Source organism: Geotrypetes seraphini, chromosome 4 (genome assembly GCF_902459505.1).
Source record: "Geotrypetes seraphini chromosome 4, aGeoSer1.1, whole genome shotgun sequence".
Taxonomy (NCBI): Eukaryota; Metazoa; Chordata; class Amphibia; order Gymnophiona; family Dermophiidae; genus Geotrypetes; species Geotrypetes seraphini.
Window position 1 is genome coordinate 201,277,818 of NC_047087.1, and position 15,126 is coordinate 201,292,943.

Sequence of the window (15,126 nt, forward strand, 5' to 3'; positions counted from 1 at the left end):
TACGCAGCGCTGTACATAGTCATGAAGGAGACAGTCCCTGCTCACAAGCTATTTCAGTCTGGAACTGACAGTGCAGGAGAAGCGCTCAGATAAAAGTAACTCATTTGAGGAACGGAGTTCTTGGGGAGACATATAAGGAGACAAGAGAGGAGAGATACTGGCTGCAGAATGAACACACTTGTATATTACTGTATACCACAGCAATGGTAACTATATGCTATGGGTTTGAGTGCAGAGCCACTACAGTGTGACCAGGGCCAACTGGTTTCTACAAATAATCTAATCTTGGGTTCTTTGCACTAACCCACAAGACTAGATCCTCCCCGTCCGTTTTGTATTATTTATTTACCTCAGGGCTTCCCAACCCTGTTATGGTGACCACACAGCCAGTTGGGTTTTCATGATAATCACAATGGATACGCCTGAGATGAATTAGCATAAACTGGGCTTCTGGTGTATGCAACTCTATCTTATGCATTTTCATTGTGAGTATCCTGAGAACCAGACTGGCTACAGACAGATCTGAGAAACCCTAAATTGCATTAATAATTTGGTTTTGTGTAGCACCTATCCTTCACAAAGCTATCAACTAACTCACATGAACATAAGAGTTACCCTGATGGGTCAGACTAAGGGACCATCTAATCCTGTACACTGCTTCCAGCATTGGCCAATCCAGGTTGTAAGTGCCTTTCGGATCAGGGTTATCATATTTAACTATAGCAAAACCCGGAAGCATGGCCCCGCCCTGTTCTGCCTCCAGCCCTGCACCTTTTAACTGCCAGCCCCGCCACCAAAAGCCTAGTTTCTTTTTTTGCTAATCTCTAGGCCGCGTTTGGAGGGCCTCCAGCATGAGCGGATGCTTGTTTTTTCCCTTCAATGTTTTCTTTTCTATAACTTATTGTAGTTCTTCCCTCTTACCCATCGTTTAATTGTACGTCAATTTTATGTCTTGATTGTATAAGTCCACTGTTTTATTTTTGTCCTCCCCTTTTATTATCGTAAAAGGCCTAGAATTTCGGTTAGGTGTTTAATCATATTTTAAATAAAACTTGGTAAAACTTGTGACAGCCACACCTTGAATACTGTGTGTAGTTCTGGTCACCATATCTCAAAAAAGTTTCATGGAATTAGAAAGGTACAGAGAGGGGCAACAAAAATGATAAAAGGGATGGAACGACTTCCTTATGAGGAAAGGCTACAACGGCTAGGGCTCTTCAGCTTGGAGAAGATATGGCTCAGGGGTGATATGATAGAGGTGTATAAAACAATGAGTAGAGTGGAAAGGGTAGATGTGAACCGCTTGTTCACTCTTTCCAAAAATATTAGGACTAGGGAAAACTTGATGAAGCTACTTAGTAGATTTAAAACAAACCGGAAAAACGTGTAATTAAACTCTGGAATTTGTTGCCAGAGAATGTGGTGAAATTAGTTAGATTAGCAGGTTTTAAAAAGAAGTTTGAATAATTTCTTAAAAGAGAAGCTCATAAGCCATTGTTGAGATGGCTTGGGGAAATCTACTGCATATTCCTAGGATAAGCAGCATAGAATCTGTTTTGCTACTTGGGCTCTAACTAGGTGCTTGGGACCTGGGTTGGCCACTGTTGGAAACAGGATACTGGGCTTGATGGACCTTTGGTCCGTCCCAGTATGGCAATTCTTATGTTCTTATGTGAGTCAAGTATAGAATAATCAAGCCATTGTGACATCACTGATGAGGCTGGCTCTTAGACATTGGTGGAATGAGGCATTATGACATCACAATCTCAGCTCTGGAATGTTGCTACTCTTTGGGGTTCTGCCTGGTACTTGGGACCTGGGTTGGCCATTGTTGGAAACAGGATACTGGGCTTGATGGACCTTTGGTCCGTCCCAGTATTGCAATTCTTATGTTCTTATGTCATCCATGTATGCTTTTTGAAGGCCCTCCAGATGCAGCCTGACCTCGGGGCTTTCCAAAACCCGAACAAGCTGTTGGGTTTTGGAAAGTCTGTCCGTGAACCCGGACAGTCCTCTAAAAAGGGGACATGTCTGAGTTTTCCCAGATGTCTGGTGACCCTATGTCAGAGTCCCCGAAAGTGGCAAGATTCCATTCTACTTAATCCCAAGAATAAGCGGTGACTTTCCTCAGATCTATCTTAATAATGGTTTATGGACTTTTCCTCCAGGAATTAGTCCAAACCTTTGCTGAACCCAGCTACATTAACTGCTTGTACCACTTGCTCCAGCAAAGAGCTCCATAGCTTAACTATATATGGAGGGCTAGATTCAGTAAACGGCACTCAAAAATCATTGCTGAACAGCATTCCATAAAGAGTGCTAACAGAAAGCACCTGTTCACTCACTGGGGAATTCTAGATATGGTGCCTAGCATTATGTGCTATTTCTACGCTGATTTTCTGGTGCAGCAAAGCATTATAATGGAAGCGAGGAGCCAAAGCATCAGATCGGCGCAGAACTACACTTACGCTCCCTGTTACAGAATAGTGCCTAGGTGTTTCCATGGGAGGAACATAGGTGGGTCAGGGGTGTTCCCTTAAAATGTGCACCGTGTCAGTGGCGTAGTAAGGGTGGGAGGTGCCCAGGACAGTGGCATTCCACCCCCCCCCCTTTGCCCTATTCTCTGTCTCCTGCTCCTTCCCCACACCCCTGTCATGTGCGCTCCCCTTCCCTTTCCCCATATCTGTTTAGCCTCCCCAGCGCGAGCAATATTTCTAACTTGCTGCCCAAACCAGCATCAGCTCTCCCTCTGATGCTGCTTCCTAGTGGCGGGATGCAGAAGTAACGTCAGAGGGGAGCGCCAAGACTATCGAGAGCAGCAGGTCGGAGCTGCTGTTCGTGCTGGTAAAGAGCTAGGGGTACGGTGGCTGGGAATTGAAGGCGCACATGCAGCAGGGGAGGAGTGGAAAGGAGGAGGGGCGGAGAGGAGGCGAGGTGCCAGCCCCCCACCACTACAAAGATGGCGTCTGGGGCAGTCCACCTCTCCTGCTCCCTCTTACTACGCCACTGCACAGTATTAATGAATTCTGCGTTCAGCTTATTCGCTTGGATGTATGCCTGGTTTCAGTTGGTGTAAATGCTCATACCCAAGTTGGGCGCAGATTCTGGCACTATGCACTATTCTATAAAGGGCACCCACCTTGGAGCACGCTTTATAGAATACCATTCAGCACCAATTTTTTTTCAGCATTGATCGTTTGTGTGCCATTTACTGAATCTAACCCTCAACTTTCTCTGGAATTCATTGTTGAAGAATGTCATAATCGGTGGTGTTCCTAGTGGAGCAGGAACCTAGGCGGAACATCCTTCCTCTGACTGGAGCACCCCCCCACACACACACACACACCTTCAGGAAAGCCACTGCCAGATGTCTATCTTAATAGCAGATTATGGATTTTTCCACCAGGATTTTGTCAAGCCTTTTTAAAACCCAGATATGCTAACAGCTGTTACTACCAGTGGCGTACCAAGGGTGGGGCAGGGGAGCGGTCAGCCCCAGGTACAGGGAGTTCGGGGGTGCTGGAGCGGCCACAGGTCTGCGGTCAGCCTGTGCACGGATTTTGACTCCACCAGCCCCCACCCCCTGTGACATTAAATCCTGTTCCAGGATGGGGGACCAGCAGAGCCAACGGCCACATACAGGCAGCCCTCAACCAATCCACACACCTTCTCATTGCCTGAAGGTGTGGGAGGTGCCCCAGTCAGAGGAAGGATGTTCCGCCTAGGTTCCTGCTTCACCAGGAACACCACTGGTTATGACATTCTTCAACAATGAATTCCATCTCCGTCATTTGGATTTCTGATTTAATTACTGCCCTTTTTCAGATACGATGAAAGTCAAACCATCCTTTCTGATTTTATGCTCCCTGCATCTTTTTTTTTTAAATAAATTCTTTATTCTTTTTTAAACTTTCAACAAGTGATTTATAATACAATCATATACACTTTAATATCACTTTTTAATCTCACATATATTGAATCATAATATAATTCCTCCCTTTCTCCCTCCCTCCCTCCAACATAACATTATAATTTTAAATAATTTAAAATTAAACCTACCCTCCTTCCACCCTATACTGGATAGCTGGAATGCGCTTCCGGAAGATGTAATAGGACAGACTACATTAAGGGGTTTCAAAGAGGGACAAGATAAATTCCTGAAGGATAAGGGGATTGAAGGCTACAGATAAAGGAGGACACAGGAGCAAAAAAGGGCATAGATAAAAGGGAAAAAAGGGTTTTTTCAGGATATAAGGGAGTAGGAATCAACGGGTTAGACAAAAGATCACTCTACAGGTCATGGACCTGATGGGCCGCCGCGGGAGTGGACTGCTGGGCTCGACCCAGCGGAGGCAAATTCTTATGTTCTTATGTTCTAAATAAAAGGGGAAGAAATAATTATTAAATATCATCAGTCCTTACAGTAATTTGTTAATGGCTCCCAAACATGAATACATTTTTTATATCATCCCTGCTGAATAGCTAATATTTTCTCCATTTAAAAAAAATGGCACAATGAATTCCACCAGAAACTATAACTTAATTTATCATAATTTTTCTAATTTTTTGTAATTTGTTGAATAGCAACTCCTGTCATTATGAGTAATAATTTATTATTTTTAGAGGATAGTTGACTATGCTTCCTGCATCTTAAAAAAAATGCACTCTAGTATCTCACTGTGTTTCAAGCAGGATCTTCAGTTCCACATGGAAAGACTCTGATCTTGCAGTTCTGTCATATCTGTTTGTATTCTGTTTCCAGTTAGTGATGGTTTGTGTTCAGATGGCGTAGCATCCTTGGGATATTACAACGGTTCACTGTCAGTGACTGAATCAGGCTCTGAATGTTTGAATTGGTCCGCGTTTCCTGATTACATTCAGCAGTATCCAAATAGAGGCCTGGGTGACCACAATTACTGCAGAACTCCAGATGATGGGGCCAGGCCGTGGTGCTTCTACAGACATTATTCGGGTGCAGTTGGCTGGGCTCTTTGTGACTGCAGCCAAGGTAAGTGCTATATAAGGACTGGTTTCTAAAAAGAATCAGCCATATTGGGGCAGAAATAACCATAGCGCTAAGGGGGAAATTTGGTAAATGGGGTCTAAAAAGATAGGAGCCTATAATAAAATGAATTCTATGAGAGTCAGAGCAGCATCGGAGAATTTGGCGCACACCGCTCCACGAAAACCTCTACCCAGTGGCGTAGTGAGGGTTAGAGGCACCGGGGGCGGGGGCACCCCTCTTCCATCCTCTTCTCCATCCCCACCCCATCCGCTCTTTCCCCGCCCCCTCCTGCTATGCATGTGCTCCCCTTCCCCCATACCTCTGTAACATTTGTGGCGTGAGCAGCAATCCCTACCTGCTGCTCGCTCCAGTGTAGGCTCTTCCTCTGACGTCACTTACTAGGCACGGGTCGAGGAAGTGACATTGGAGGAAGGGCTGACGTTGGTGTGAGCAGCAGGTTGGGGTTGCTACTCATGCCGCAAACATTAAAGATGTACGAAGTAAGGGAAGGGACGCATGTGCGTGATGGGGGGGGGGCAGAAAAGAGGACGGTGCCAGTGCCCCCACCATGATGGTCCTGGGATGGACCTCCCCCTGCCCCTCCCCTTTTACTATGCTACTGCCTCTACCGCAGCTTAGTAAAAAAGGGAGGGGTAAAATAGAGCCCAGCTTTATGAGTTCAGCTTTTTTTTTATTTCAGAGTCTAACTTTTTAGAAAATTGCACATGGCATTATGTCACTCTGATAGGCTTGCTTTTTAAAGAAAATATTTTATGGATTTCTAAAGAATAAAATAAACCACAGCCTGATGTCACTTAGGAGCTTGTCTCATTTGTTCTGATAAGCACATACTTCCTTAGATGTGAGACATTTCTCAGTGCATGATTGTTTTATTTATTTATGTATTTTGGAAGGTGCTGTCCGCCTCAGTGGAGGCTGTTCTCAGATCAGTGGCAGGGTGGAGATATATTATAATGGACTCTGGGGAGCAGTCTGTGATGATGAATGGACAGACTGGGATGCCAGTGTGGCGTGCAGGCAGCTGGGTCTAAGGTAATAAAAAACAAACAAACATGGTTCCATAAATTAGCAGAAGTGCACATAGGGAGGTTATAAGAACAATACAGCCAGCCATTTTCTCCATAGACCCCACAAGGGGTAATGGTTAAAAAGAATTTGTTCTTGCACCTTGGGTACTTGAAATGCAGATCCTTCAAAGGTCTGATGACAAATGTCAACAGATGCCTCAAAAGATGCCTCAAAAGAAATAGAAGTCTTCTTTGTTTCTAATGAACAAATAAGTTTTTTGTTATCAGACCTTAAACTTTTACAGTGAGTCTTTCATTCGAAATGAAGGATACCGCTGCCTTACAAGATCAGTTGCCTCCTAAAATTTCCCTTGTTGAGATTGTTTTCAATAAAGTTGTCACATGTATTAAAAAAAAAAGAAATGAAGGATACTTTTATAATGTTATCAAAGCATGTGCACACAGATAAAAAGATCAATATTCAGCCGCTGATAGAATTATTCCCAGATATTCAAAGCTGGACATATGATTTCTGCTGAAAATTCAACCTAATCTGTCGTAATCTTTTCTAACATTGGCATATAGACAAAGGGCTCATCTGCTGTAACTGGCACTAGCCCTGAGCAATGATTGAGCTCTCCTGGAATGCTCTCCCAAAAGAGGTAATTGCAGAATCCACCGTTCTAGGATTTAAGGGTAAGCTAGATGTACATCTCCTTATGAGTGGCATAAAGTGATACGGGTAAGGGTAAACTAGATGCACATCTCCTTATGAGAAGCTTAGAGTGATATGGGGACTAAAACTATGCCAGGGTACACCTGGCGGGGCCTCCGCGTGTGCAGATCGCCGGACTTGATGGACCTAGGTCTGATCCTGAAATGGGAATTCTTATGTTCTTATGTTCTAGGAACTTATGTTATGCTCAAAAATTTAGGCCTGCCATTTGTTTGTTAGATTTATGAGCCTACTCAAAGCAATTTAAGCAGGCTTAAGTCCCCAGGGGCCACCTAACCCCTGATATTCAGCGGCACTAAAGCGAACAGTAACACTGATGATCACCTCACAAAAAGAGTGGGCGGCATTAGAGAGGAGCCTGGGGTTATGGGAGTGCCAGCAATATTTAATGTTGGTACTTGCATAGCTAGGCAGCCTAATTTAGGACAGCTTACAAACTGAATATTGGGACAACTCCCTCAGCTGTCCAGCCATCCAGGTGGCTCCCACAGGCCTACCTGGATGGTTAGGGGCTAGGGAGACTTCTTTCTTGCCACAAGCTAGAGGAGCGGGAGGGAAGGAAAGAGCATTGTCGTGGGGGGTTGGGAAGATGGCTTGGGAGGCTCAAATTTGTTTAAAAATAGTTATGCGGGCACTGGCCTGATAACTGTCTTATGCGGACCCCCAGTTGAATATTGGACATGGCTCAGCACTGAATATTAGGGGCTAATTCAGTTGGTGACAGTAAGTGTTTATAAAAATGCTGACCGCCATTGGCCAGCTAATGCTGAAAATCAGTGCTAAGCTCCTACTTTTTCCTGCCCTAAATCCATTTTTGTTACCACCTACTTTTTATGCTCCTACATGAAGAGTTTAGTGAAATTTTGAGTACAAATTTATGCACTCAGTCCTGGCAAAATTTTCAAAGAGGCCCATTTAGGAGCAGAACACTGAAAGTTAGGAGCAGAAATCCTTTGAATATTGGTCCCTAAATGATTAATGGCAGGATAAAATTAGGTTGAAGAAATAGTAGCTGTTTACATATACTTGTATTTTAAAACAGTGGTTGTTAAACCTGTCAGTCGGGCTTTCAAAATATCCCTAATGAATATGCATGAGGTAAATTTACATATAATAGAGGTAGAAAGGCATGCAAATCTGCCTCATGCATATTCATTAGGGATATGCATAAGGCATATCCCCCAAGACAGGTTTAACAACCACTGTTTTACAACAAACTGTGATGTCTACATTTTAGAAAATGTTGACATTTAGTTAAAGATCAGTGCCAATCACAATAGAACAAAAGATGTGAGAAGCTAAGGCAGTGCCACTCACCACCTCCACTCCCACCCCAGTTCCAGTCTAAAGTGGAAAGAAAGGGTCTTGTGGCATAGATTTGAGAATGGGGTATCTTCAGGAATGGTGTTATCATGGGCTGTATAGAAACTATTTTGCTCATATGTAAATTTATGGAATTACATTTAGGACTTGATTCAGTAAATGGTGTCTCAAACTGGGTGCCAGAAAAATCAGCGTGGAGCACTATTCTGTAAAGGGCATTCTGACTTGAACATTTTTTATTGAATAGTACTTAGAGCCCTTTCCTGTGTCCAACTATGCGTGCCAGTATTTACACCAACTGATTGTGAATGTGCTTATACAAACCTGAGACCCATATTATCATAGCTTATTGAACAAAAACATCTCATATAGTTTAATCTTCACACCTCTATCTATATAATGTGTATATCACAGGTATCTAACAGTTTCAAAAATATCAAGTAAAAAGAACAGGGGCTCAAAAATTTTTTAATCTTTTGCTGGATCAGTAAGAATCCATTTAACTTAAAGATTTCAAAGTCTCCGGCAAAGATCATGTTTCGTTCTCTGCTTCAGGGAGACCCCTGTGGCACCACTCCTTTGTGAATATTGTTCCCAGTAATTTGTTTAAACATGTTAGCAGCTTTGGTATTTGGGTGTGGAAGACGTGGCACTGTTCTATAACTCTGCCTGCAATTTTTTTGGAACACTCCTGTCCCACCCCTAGCCACACCCCCTTTCAGTCTCACACTAGGAGATTTAAGCATACGAGGTTATATAATAATTTCCAGGAAGATGTGTATGCAAATAATGGCAATTAACTGCACTAATTGATTAACATTAATTTATTGCAATTAATTTGCATGTGCACCTTCAATCGGCACCAACATTTGGACACCATTTATGCAATAGAATCAGTGCTCACATTAATATGGGCCAGCTCTAGCCTATGTGATATCTTGTTTATAGCAGGGCTCCTCCCAAGGGTGCAAAAGAGTTTCCGGTACCCTAAAAAATATAAATAAAATGTTTTCAGTTTTCATTAGGAAAGGGATTCTGTGAATTTCTAATCAGTGCAGAGGAAATGGGATTTTCTTCAAAACGAAATCAACACAGGCTAACACAATCATATTTTTTAAAAATGTATTTATTAGTGTTTTCTCTTCCTTCCTCCTCTTTGTGCTGTTTCTTCTCTCTGGGAGCTAGTGAGATTGGCATGGCAGTGAAAGATACCAATTCTGCCTCTCAACCAGTCCTCATTCATCTACACTCAGTGACCTGCCGAGGGGATGAGAGCATGCTGCTGAAGTGCAGCTACATCCAGGCCATGACAAGAGACTGTAGTCATGGAAACACAGCAGCAGTAACATGTACGCCTCCAGAAGGTAAATCCATGGGAGTGGTCGATGAGACACTTCTGCAGTTTTCTGGATGCTTGGGGCGGGGAGGTAGGTCAGAACTGAAGGACTTGCCATTGAAAAAGCCACTGGGAGATAGTGCAGTGAGGCCACTTATTTGAACTTACACCACTATTCAGTACTCCATTTCTGGGAATCATTGAACCATGTCTCTATGAAAGCAACATATCCAAGGGTACCTCCATGTAGACCTGAAATTGTACTGCTAGACCATAAACATTTGAACTCTCAGCCTTCCACCTATTTCTCCTTGGCTTGCTTGTAGTCTGTACAGTATAAGCTCCTTTTCTACCCTGAGCTCATTGTTGTATTAATTTTCTCACAGTTTCTGTTTTATGGGGGGTGTTGACCTAAATCAGTGGACTTCCCTACATTAGTTTAACTATCTGTCCACATTTAATCTGAATTTTTTATTTTAGATTATTTTCCAATCACTGAAAAATGTGGCGGGGCATAATCTAAGTCCGTTTTGGGCAAGTCCATTTTCAAAAAATATGTCCAACTTTTTTTTTTTTTTCCGAAAAATGTCCAACTGTACATCCAGCCTTCTGATCGTCCAGAGTGCTAAGTCGTCCATCTTTATACCCCATTTTCATCCAAAAATTCATCCAAGTCACAAACGCCTAGAAAAAGACCTTTTGGGTGTGGGAAGGGCCAGAAAAACTGGATACCCAGATATGGCACCAGAGTAGTGGGGTACCTTACAGGGCACTGCTGTGAACTTCACAAAAAGGGTGCCACATAAACATCTCACTACAGCTTCCTTATAGGTCATGGTGAGTCCCCCACAACACCCCGGGAATCTACTAGACCCACCTATCTACCACCCCAATAGCTCTTATAGCTGTAGGAGCCACTTATATGGCAGTACAAAAGAGTTTTGGGGGTTTTTGGGGGGGTGTTCATTTTTCACCATGAATGCAGTGATTAGAGTGGCTTATGGGCCTGGGTCCTCCTCTCCATGGTTCACTAACCCACCTCCAAGACCACTTAAGCCACCTCTGTGCAGCTCTTCTAGGCTTTCCTATGATAGGCTGCCAGGTGCTGATGTTCTGGAGGCAGATATGTAAAGTTGTTATTACGATTTTTATTGGGGGGGGGTCAGTGATCACTGGGGCAGTGTGTGTGGGTCTGTACTTTGTGTCTGCAGTGCGTATCTGGTCACTTTGGATACCTTCTGTGGACTTAAACCTAGTTTTAGATGGCCTAAGTCACAATGTCCAAGTTCCATCTTGGCAGTGTTGTAAAACTTTCGGTTATACATGCAATACGACTAAGTCTAGGATGGACCACATCCCACCCTCGACACTCTTCCTGAAACACCCCTTTTAGTTCTGGTCGTTCAGCAGCACCGTGAAGGCCTAAGTCGTTTTTAAATACATCTAAAACCCAGTTCAATTATCGGCACTTGTACGACTTGTGTTACTGATCGTCCGAGTGCCAATTTAGGCCGGTTTTTAGATGTATTTCTGTTTCGATTATGAGCCCCATAGGCTTTTATTACAGTGTAGCTTTTCATTGTTTTAAAAAAACAAATGTTCCAAGCTCCCAATTTATCTAAATTCTTCTTTGTACCAGATTATGAGCCCTATTTTGAAATCAGTGGTACACTTTAGCACAGTGGTCTCAAACTCGCAGCCTGGGGGCCACATGCGGCCCGCCAGGTACTATTTTGAGGCTCTCAGTATGTTTATCATAATCACAAAAGTAAAATAAAAGAGTTTCTTGATCATATGTCTCTTTAGCTATAAATTACAATATTATTATTAAGACTTAGCCAAAAGGAAAGATTTATAAACTATAAAGAGATTTACCTCATGCAAAATTGTCATTTCTTTAATGACATTAATTATTTTTTTCTGAGGCCCTCCAAGTACCTACAAATCCCAAATGTGGCCCTGCAAAAGGTTTGAGACCGAGACCACTGCTATAGCATGTCTTCACCCTTGCCATAAACAGGGAATACCTCTGAAAAATCTGTGGTCTTTTGCTAGATATTAAAGATCTTCCCCTAAATTCTGGAACTGCAGAGGCCGCCACTTTATTTTATTTGTTATATATTACCTGGAACCTAAAATCTAAAAGTGATCGAACTGGTCTGCAATCAAGTACATTAGAAATGCTAAGTCATTGGTTCCCAAGCAGATTATACCATCAAGATCAGAGTTCATCTTTTATAGTATGTTTATGTTTATTAACACTTGATATACTGACTCACTTTTATTATATATAGCAGTGATTTTGATTTCTAGAGACAATTCTTTTTACTTTAAGGGGGGAGAGTAATCAATATGTTAAGACGTGTTATTTTAATGTTAACCCTAGTTATTAGTAACCAGATCTAACTGTATAAATAGCATAAGTTAGGGGAAAAATAACATCTTAATGGCATCTTAATGGCACATTGATTATTATGCCCCTTAGTCAAAAAAAGATTTACATAAGATTTTTATAAATACTATCAAGTCTTCTGTGGATTGCAAAACAACAAAGGAGCCCTGATGTGTGCTCCTTTTGGCAACTGGTCTCTGCGCTGGATATCATTTGCAGAAAATTTCCAGCTAAGAAGGCCTAGATTCATTTTCAAACTCCCGCTTTTTACAGAGTGGAAGGTGAAGAGAAAGAGAGAGGGAGAGGTGAGGGGTGAAATTCAGAGCTCAGTCCTAGAGATATCCATGGCCAAATTGAGGTATTGAGAGAAAAAAGGTGAGGACCCTATAATTATCGGATCCTGGCCCCAGGCCATAAGATGGCCTTGGCTCTACTAGAGCTTCGGTTTTACCTTAACTTCCTCACTGCTAAGGACTCCAAATGCTTATCTCGTACTTTCTTGAAGTCTGTTTACTGTTGTTATCTCCCCTGAAAAGTGAAAGCAGTAACAGATGCAGATATGCAGCTCAAAGGAGGGGCCTTAGGCGTCCGAGCCAATCAGAGCCTTAGGCCCCTTCCTGGTGCATCGGGGGAGGAGCCTGAGGCTCTGATTGGCCCAGATTGTATAAGGACTTCTGGGAGGAAGGAGTCTTTGTCTCTCCGTGCATTAATTTGGAGGTAAGGGGGAGGGGGCATTGGAGGTGGGGGGAGGTGTTCTATGGCAGGGGGGTCACTTGCCAGCGGGGGAGAGTGATGGGTGCAGGGTGGTATGTGCGTGCAGATGGGATTTCTTGGCAGTGGAAGAGTGTGAGCATCTTTCCCGCTGCAGAGAGGGATGTTGCCGCCGTTCCGGGAGGGGTGCCGCCACTGCAGGGGAGGGGTGTTGTGATGCAGTGAGAGAGAATGGGCATCTCTCCTGCTGCATCACAACACAGGCTTTCTAGCAGTCTCTGACACTGACCGGCACCCCTGGACCGGTCGCTTATTTATGTTGCCAAAAGCCGATGCCACTTTTAGAAAATGGCTCGGCATTTTTTAAGAATCCACCCGAGGGCTCTTTTCAATGTTGAAGAGCCCATTTGCATGTCATTGTCGGAGACTGCTATAAAGCTCGTTGTTGACAGAGATAATCCATTTTGATAATCCACTGCTAAAATGAGTACAGGCTAAACCGTCAGTAAACAGTTTAGCAACGGCATTAAAGTTTTGAGAATCTGGCCCTGACAGAAGGATGACATATTTGCTGGGCTAAAACAACTACGTGTAAAACTGGGGGGATAGATAGCAAAACTTTCAACTGATGGTTACAAATAAGATATCTCCCCGAACCCCTCTGCTGTCAACATGAATGATTTGGGCTGGGATCAACTAGTGTCAGGAAGTTTAGAGAAGAAGTTAGTGATTACCTGGAGGCTATGAAAAATTTTAAAAATAAAGTCAAAGTAAAAAAAAAAACTGTTGAAAAAAAAAAATGAAGACATGTTATTAATGATAGCATGTAAATTAGTTCTTGTGCTTGACAGTACAGTCAACATTTCCTGAATGACACTCACATGGCATCACTAGTGCTGCTCTGGTACTTGTTCTGACCTCTGAATATAAACTACTACTCAAGCTTATATTGCTGGCGTGTACTGCAGCTATTCGCTATATGGTTAGATTTGCAACATGGTACAAGACAGTAGTGGCATTTTGAATCCCTTGGCTTTTCAGTCTCACAAAGCTCTTCTTTTCCTTTCCTGAAGAGTAGGTTTAGAGGCCCCGCTGCGCCTGATAGGAGGGAAGGAGCCCTTCGAAGGGCGAGTGGAAGTCTTTCATGACGGCAATTGGGGAACTATCTGTGATGATCGTTGGGATGACAGCGATGCGGAAGTGGTCTGCAGGCAGCTGGGTCTCAGGTAAACTATAGGTTGCTCAAACTAAACATTGAACCATAGTACTCTGATCTTCATTCACTGGAAAGAATGTGTATGCGAGAGTGGAGGGAGGAGTAATGGAGAGAATGGTTTAGAGCTACAGGGGACTGAGCTACAGTCCTTATTCTCTGTAGAAGCCAACTGAGTTTTGCTTTTGGATCTGGCATGGAAACTGCTCCGAAATCTAGGTTCAGGTTTTGGCCAAAAATGCATTTTCAGCAGAAACCATAACTGTAGCCCCACCCCTCGCTGCCGCAAACCTCTCCCCCCAACCGAGTCAGCCTCCCCCCCAAGAGAAAACTTGTCTCCCCAGGCCGCTCATCAGATCCAACCTCCCCCACCCCTAGGCCTACCTTCTAAAAGCCCTGTGGGCCTGTGGCCTACCTTCTAAAAGACCTCTTCGGAGCAAGAGATCCCATGTTGCTCCTGTCCCTGCTGGCTGCTTTGTCAAAATGGTAGCTGCAACATCCTGCAATAGACTTGCATAACTGCCGTGGGAGATTGCAGCCATCATTGGAACCAACAATGGGCAGGATCAATCCCTAGTCAAATTCTGCTCATGTCATTTCCAGGGAGGTCAGGTTTTCTGTCTGGGGAGAGTCTGGCTTGGCTAGAACAGCAGGATGTGTAAGTATTTCAAACATTTCATTGTTACCTACCTGAAGGCAAAGTGGGGCACAAAACTTATTTGCTTGTATATGCATGGGCTAGTCGAGATTCTTGATTTCTTACTGTGTCTGTATTATTTACAGTGGGAAGCCAAAAGCCTGGGTATGGGCTCACTATGGACAGGGCTCTGGTCCAATCCTGCTGGATGAGGTGGGATGCTCAGGAAATGAATTGTCACTTGACCAGTGCATGAAGGGTAACTGGGGTGACCACAACTGTGACCACATTGAGGATGCTGGGGTATCCTGCAACCCCTTCACAGGTACTCATTAATCAAAGTGAGACCTTCGCTTTTGAGGTTCAGTTGCTGAGAAAAGCAGACCTGTAACCTGACCAGCGTAAGAAAAATGTCTTCGAATTTTCTTGACCATCACACAACTGACTAGAAATGATAACTTGCCCCAGTTTTCTCACATCTTCACTTGTCCATGAACTATACAAAAATGCATCTTAAGGAGTAGAAAGATTTTAAGTTCTGGACACTACAATGAATGACATTACACTGGGAGTTTCTCATCATGCTCCCAGCATTCACACATGAACTTGTCAGATGGATACCAATCAGGGGCAGACTGACCACTGGTGGGACAATAGGGCAGTGCCCAAGGGCCCACAGTAGGGGGACTCACTCTTCCTTAGCCTCCAACTAGTTTATTCACTTTGTATAGGTAACTAGGGGCTC

The 15,126-nt window shown here is 43.4% G+C and overlaps 1 protein-coding gene across 1 annotated transcript in view; it reads left to right on the plus strand.

The window, feature by feature from the left end:
- The window catches only part of LOC117358684 (neurotrypsin-like), a 106,874-nt gene that overhangs the window by 32,867 nt on the left and 58,881 nt on the right, over positions 1-15,126 (plus strand). Inside the window, 5 exon segments of the mRNA XM_033940193.1 lie at positions 4,763-5,008; positions 5,920-6,058; positions 9,278-9,456; positions 13,610-13,757; positions 14,528-14,706. Of these exon segments, the coding sequence (XP_033796084.1) occupies positions 4,763-5,008; positions 5,920-6,058; positions 9,278-9,456; positions 13,610-13,757; positions 14,528-14,706 (891 nt within the window).